The 6,518-nt window shown below is 51.1% G+C and overlaps 1 protein-coding gene across 1 annotated transcript; it reads left to right on the forward strand.

Moving 5' to 3' along the window:
• The first annotated feature begins 348 nt into the window (after positions 1-348).
• Positions 349-810, forward strand: CCDC182 (coiled-coil domain containing 182). The gene has a single exon (XM_007176148.2). It carries the CDS (start codon positions 349-351, stop codon positions 808-810), a length of 462 nt encoding a protein of 153 aa, XP_007176210.1.
• The last annotated feature ends 5,708 nt before the right edge of the window (positions 811-6,518 follow it).

Below are 6,518 nucleotides of genomic sequence, written 5' to 3' on the forward strand. Positions count from 1 at the left end.
CCCGGCCTGGCCTTGCTCTGGCCAGTTTACTTTGGTGTGTCCCTCGGGACAAGGAATGATTGAGCTCTGGTTCTGGAAGGGCAATGAACTGATGGGAATCCACATCTCAGGGTGCACAACTAAATACTTGTTGAGTAGATGAGCAGACGAAGCCCAGGATAACTAAGCAAGGAGGCTACCATATGCAAATGAGTGGATTGTGGCTTTCCTCCTGGTTGGCCGGAGAGGCCCTGATGTCACAATATGTGGGGTTTCTCCACTCCAAAGGATTGTGTCTCTGGCCCAAAACAAATTCACTGACCTGGCTGGTCCCTAGCTCCCTCTCTTTGTCCAAACGGAGGCGACACTATGGACCCCCTCTATCAGGCCGGCTCCATTCTCATGAAGGTGAACACCTTACAGGGGAAGAAGATGGTGGAGAGCGGCCTCCAGTCTGGAGACTTCTCACTCCCCCAGCCGTGGCCCTCGTGCGCCCTGCCGCCAGCCCACCTGGAGATCCTGCAGCAGCAGGTGGCCGGGGTGCAACGGGAGCTGGAGGACTTCAAGAAGGAGGCACTGAGGGCCATCCATGACCTGGAAGACGCCCTCGGCGCGATGAACGGGGCGCTGGCGCAGCAGGAGGAGCAGGCGGCCCGCGTGAAGCAGCGGCTGCGGGAGGAGGAGGACCGGGGCATCGTGCGGAACAAGGTCCTCACCTTCCTGCTGCCCCGCGAGAAGCGGCTCCGGGAGCACTGCAGGCGGCTGGAGTGCCTGCTGCTGGGCCGGAGCTGCGAGGCGCTGGGCATCCCCCGGAAGATCCAGGCCGACTGAGGCCCCTCCGGTAGAAGCCGCGTTCCTCACCGAGCAGCCGAGTAGAAGATTCTTTTCGATAGAAGGACAGACCCTGAGTTTTGATCGATTTGCTCCCCTTCCCCATTTCCACTGCTTTCCTCCTACCTAAATAACATCTTGCTGAGAGGCAAAAAGACCCGGTATGTTCTTTCGGTGAAGTTCCGTTCACCCGACATCACCCAAGAAGGAGGCGCTCCAACACTCAGTCTTTGAATGACACCTGTAACTTTCACCTTTAACTCTTTTCCTGTTTGTAATGGTACTATTGCTCAAATGTATACCATATTTTTTTAATCTTCTTAAACTGATGGCGTTGAACAGATTTACCTTCTTTTAATGACTCCAGGCACTCGTGGCTTGTTACTTCATACACGGTCTGCTGAAAGGGGTCGATCATCCGCCCGAGCACTGAGTGGCCTCAGACTACTTTACTTTTGTGGTTCTCATCCTCGCCTAGTTGGCTTTTCCACCTGCTTTCATGGTTAGACCGTCATATCTCCCTTTGCCGCCTTTGCCCACCTCTACTTCCTCTCTGTTTGGTCTGCAGCCGGGCCAGTGAGATCCACAGAGGGAATTAGGCTCCGAGGGGTGGAGTCAGATGAGCTCAGTGCACTGATGATGCAACACCTAGAAGGTGGGGCTCTAAAGCCATGAAGCCGATCTTCATGTTTGAGCTGGAATTGTTAGGATGCCCAGCCACTCATCAGGTGATGTACCTACACCATCCCAACTACTCCCACAGGCACCGTTAGAAGCAAGTGTTGTTTCCCTGTTGTGCAGGGTGGATAGCCGACCTCAGGAAGCTAAGTCCTTTCCCCAAGGTCTCCGTGCTTGAAAGTTCAAGTCCAGGTCACCTGTGCTTATTTGCTATCCTGCTGCCCCCTTGGAACCATATCAGGCTGTCCGTGGACCTGTTCTTCTGGAGAATTGGGATTGTCACATAGGTGAATTGGGTGCTCCTTAGCTGTCACTGTGCCTTTTGTTTTCAGTAAGGCTTTCTGTTTCATCAAGTCATATTTTCTCTCTGGTCCTGCAAAACTCTGCCACACAGCAGTGATTCTCCCCTGAACAGCAGAAGCGAGTGTCTGGAGGCTAGGTCAGCACCTGAGCAGAGTGGGCCTCTGTCTTCCCAGGTCGGGACTTACAGCCTGGGCTGCACCCTCTGAGAGCCCAGCTCAGCTCCAGCCTCCCTCCTCTCTCTTTCATGGAATCTCTCCAAACAAGATTCGAACACCTGCAGCGCCCAGGCTGAACTTCATGACCCATTCTTAATGGCAACATCCATCTATCAACCATCTACCCTGAAGGGCTGCATCCCTGCTGTAACTTTAGGTAGTTTCTACTTTGGAAGGTTTAGCTGAAGTGGTAACAATAATGTTAATATTAGTAACATTATTACCACTACTACTAGTTTATAGTTATCAAGAACATGATATAGTCTAGGCACCAGGCTTGGCCCTTTGGAGGTGGGTACTAGTATAACCTTCACTTTAGGACTTTGAGAAAACCAAAGCTCAGAGAGGCTAAGTAACTTGCCCCAGGTCACACATCTGATAAATGATAGAGTTGGTATTTGAACCTAGGAATGTCTAATGTCAGCAGCTGTGCTCTTAAGCACTATGTATTATTTTTGGAAGCTAAATACTTCTTGAATAGATAAAATATGAGTGTACTGAAATTGGTGAGGTGAGCTTTGGGAGAAAGGATTGCTTTGGCAGTGGGGTCGGAGGGGGGCAGAATTCTTATATCCTTAAACCTTGTGGGAGATGTGTGTGTGTGTGTGTGTGTGTGTGTGTGTGTTTACAAATGTATCTGAGAAGGAAAACTTGATTGGCCAACTATAATAAGAGGTTAAACAATCAGCTGCCCTATGCAGAAGAAAGTGGATCTAATGCTAATTCCTATGGATCTGAATCTCCTGCAAGTTCAGTTTGTAATCATCCTACTCAGAAATGACGGCGTTCATGGGAATTCTGAGAAGAGGGGGAGAAATGCTGCTCGTGATTGGTGCCCACCAAGCCACACCTGGAGCATCTGTGCTTAGGTCTGGCCCAACGTTTTAGAGGGTCCTAGACAGCCCGCAGTGCACCCCAGGCAATCCTGAAGAGGGGGCATGATTGAAGGACCTGGGGACTTGGCTGAAGAGGTTTGAGAGGACACCTGATTGTGCCCTTCCAAACACAGGAAGGCCTGACGGTGTTTCGGGTTTGTGGGGCTAGTAAATGTCACCTCTCTTGTCCCTGGGAAGGAAGCAGGGAAGCAGTTGAGGGGTAGACACAGGAGCCAGGCAAATGGAGACAAAATGTCACCTTTATCGCTGAGAAAGCCGCTCGAGAAGGTGGTTTAAACCCTGTGAGCCACGTGGGCTGGCCTAAGACCTCAGCCCTGAGCCTGATGCAGTCTCCAGGCACAGGTGCATGCAGATGTGGACATCTTCCTGCTACTGTAAACCAGATAGCTTGACCTCTCTATGAAGAAATAGCTCAAGAAAGAGGAAGGGGAGAGCCATGCAGGAGCTGACCTTCTTCCCAAATCCACCAACTCAGAAAGTTACTTCCCTTTCCTGGGGAGAGGAGAGGGTGAGGGGAAGGAGAGCCAGGAACACTGCTAGGGTGGAGGTCCCTCCATAATGAAAGACGAATGGGAAATAATAGTCCCCCTCTTAACAGAAAAGGGTTAGACTGAAGCCATATTGTTCTATAGGGTGGCACTAGCGACAAAGAATGGATGCTGGCAGGAGGCCGATTTCAGCTCTATGTAAGACACAAAAATAACATTGGGTGCTTCCTATGTGTCTGTGCAGTAAAGGGTTGACTCAGCAGGTGTGGGATGTTCAAATCTTGCACATTTCAGGGAGAGATCTAACCCCCTGACTGACTCCTGGGAGATAACCTCTAAGCCCTTGTAATATGCTGCCTGATAAAAAGTGTTTCTGTTTGCCTGGGGCCTTGGGTCACGCCAGATTGTTTATGCTAACAACTGTGATTTTAAGTGGGGACCCTTGGCCAAGCTGTTTCAGTTTGACTTCTGGAGAGACTAGAAACTAAGTAACTAAGATCAGCGGTGGAGGAGTATTCCATGCCTAGAGATAAACACCGTAAAATACCTGGACACCGAGACAGGTGAGCTTCCCTGGTCGACACTACTTCATAGTGTTGTCACACATCATTGCTGGAGAATTAAGCATTGTCCACACAACTCCCTCCACTGGGAGAGGACAACTGGAAGCTCGTGCCTGGTCTCTCCTGAACTCTCCCCTGTGCTCCTCTGATCTTTGCTAATTAAGACTAATCTGCATGCTTTTGCTGTAATGAACCATAGTCATGCGCATAACAGCTTTTCTTAGTCTGTGAGTAGTTCTAGTGAATCACTGAACTTGAGGATGGTCTTGAGGACCCATGATGCAGTGTCAGATGCACTTGACATTTCATCCTTCTTATCCTCCCAATAACCTTGTGAGCTAAGCACTATTATCCCCGTGACAGATGAGGAAACTGAGACATGGAGAGGTTAAGTAACTTGCCTAGGAGTACACAGCAAGACTCCAACGTTCCCTCTCCTGACCACCACCCGACACCAAAGGAAGGGATTGGAGTCAAGGACTGGAAGGTCCCTTGGGGGTGGCCCCAAGGCCCTCCAATTCCAAGGAGGTGAGTCATCCTGGAGTGATGAGGAGGAGGAAGTGCTAGAACAAGAGACAGGAATCTGGTGGATTTCCTGTTTGGGAGAGCTCAGGTGCGCATATGCCCAGGTTGGGTTAGACAGGTGTCCTACCTGGAGACTGGGTGAAAGCCTAGGTGTCCTTTCATGGTCTCCCTGCTGCAGGGCTTCACGCTTGCGTCTCCTCTATCAAGAGCTTTCAGCTGCAAGCCACAGGGTACCCATACTGACTTCTTTGAGGAGTCTATTTTTTTTACATAAAAAGACATCTGAAGTAGATGGCTGGTTCAGTAACTCAACAATGACAGAGCTCTGGGTTGGCATCTCTGTGATCCTCTTTCTTCCCTCCCTCACGCTGCCCTTCGTGGTCACACAAGGAAGGCTACAGGAATTCCAAAAATGTGTCATCACTCGAATGCTACCAGGGCAGGAAAGAAGTGGCAGAACTTTCCTTGCGAGCCGCCTTTTCATCAGAGAGGAAACCCTTTCCCAGAATCCCCCCAGCAGATTTTCTTTGACATCTCTTTGGCCGGTCTTGGGTCCCTTGCCCACCCTAAACCAATTATGAGCAAAGAAGAAAGTGATTGCCACAACTCAGCCCCTGGGCCTGGGCACCTCTGCTCCCCAAGATCCGAACCAAATCAAAGTCCACTGGTGACGCTGGCTCTGGGGAGGTGACCAACCCCAGTTTCCACACCTCAGTCTTACATCTTCAGCTTAATTGATAACGAGGGCCAGGAAGAAGAGAGCTCTGGGGACAGCATGGCTGGGCACAGTCGGACAGCGTGGCTGTCACATTGCTGCCGGAAGCATGGATTTAGGTCTGGGAACCGGGGAGACGGGCTGGATGGAGGTGTGAGTGACACTTCAGTGCTGTGGGTGTAAATGTGCCGCCTTCACTTACCCCACACTCACCTGCCCTGTACCCAGGCTTCCCCCTTGAAGTCAGAGGCTTAAGATGATCCAAAGAGTGCCAGGGAGATTTTGCAATCTCTCAGTCCCTAAAACAGGCAACCACTGTTAGAGATCCTCATGTCACCACCTAGGGTGACAAACTAGTCCTGTTTTAACTGGGACTGTCTCTGTTTGAAAACTGAAAGTCTCATATGCCAGGAATCCTCTCAGCCCTGGGCCAACTGGGATAGTTGGTCACCTTGCGTTAGACATAAGCCGCTGTGGGATGATCCAGGCGAGGCTGTGGATGGGGTGAGGCACAGGAGGCCAGGGCAGGAAGCAAAGATGGTGGTGACTGTCTCTGCCAGGTTGGTGCATCTTTGCTTCCTTTTTTAACCAGAGGTGGCAGCAGTCAAGCTTACCCTTGACTTCATTTCTCCTCCCGGCTCTCAGGTCCCTGCCCAACACCTCAAGTTAGCAAGGAGGTTTGAGAGCGAGGCCTTTTCTGAGCAACCTTTGAGATCCCTGTGAGGACAGTTGGGATTCCCGATTAGGCCACATTTCCCTGTCCTAGTCCTGGAGCACAGAGCACTCCATGCTCGCTTAAAGAGCTCAGGGTCTGCGAGTGTCACCAAGAAGAGGCAGCTTTTTGCAGTTTTGGAAAACGGAGCTCCTCGCTCCAGCTCTTCTTCAACAATAAAGTTGAGCAGCCCAGCTGCTCACTTTCTCTGAAATTCTAAAACAAACAGAAGACAAAATAACAGATGGTTTTCTCCCTGCCTATAGCTGCAGTTCTCAAAGGTCTTCTATGAGCTGCAACGCTCTGCTTGCTCCTCCCGAGCAGTCCCAGCAGTCAGAGGGCTGCTGAGATTTTAGACACGTGGCTCCACCTTTAGGAAAACCCATAGCAGGCAAGGGAGTCAGTCCTCCCCGGGAGCCCAGGTCCTGTGTCGGCTGCAAGCTGAGACGCTTGGGTGAGCAGCAAGATGGCAGAGGTGCGGGAAAGCCAAACACATAGCGCTTGGCTCGGAGAGGTTACTGACCTCAGCTGCCACGCTTCAGTCTTATCTTTTCTATTTACCTGACCCCAGAAGAGAGCTCTGCGGGACAACGTGGCTGGGCAGAGGTGGGCG

Source organism: Balaenoptera acutorostrata, chromosome 20 (genome assembly GCF_949987535.1).
Source record: "Balaenoptera acutorostrata chromosome 20, mBalAcu1.1, whole genome shotgun sequence".
NCBI lineage: Eukaryota > Metazoa > Chordata > Mammalia > Artiodactyla > Balaenopteridae > Balaenoptera > Balaenoptera acutorostrata.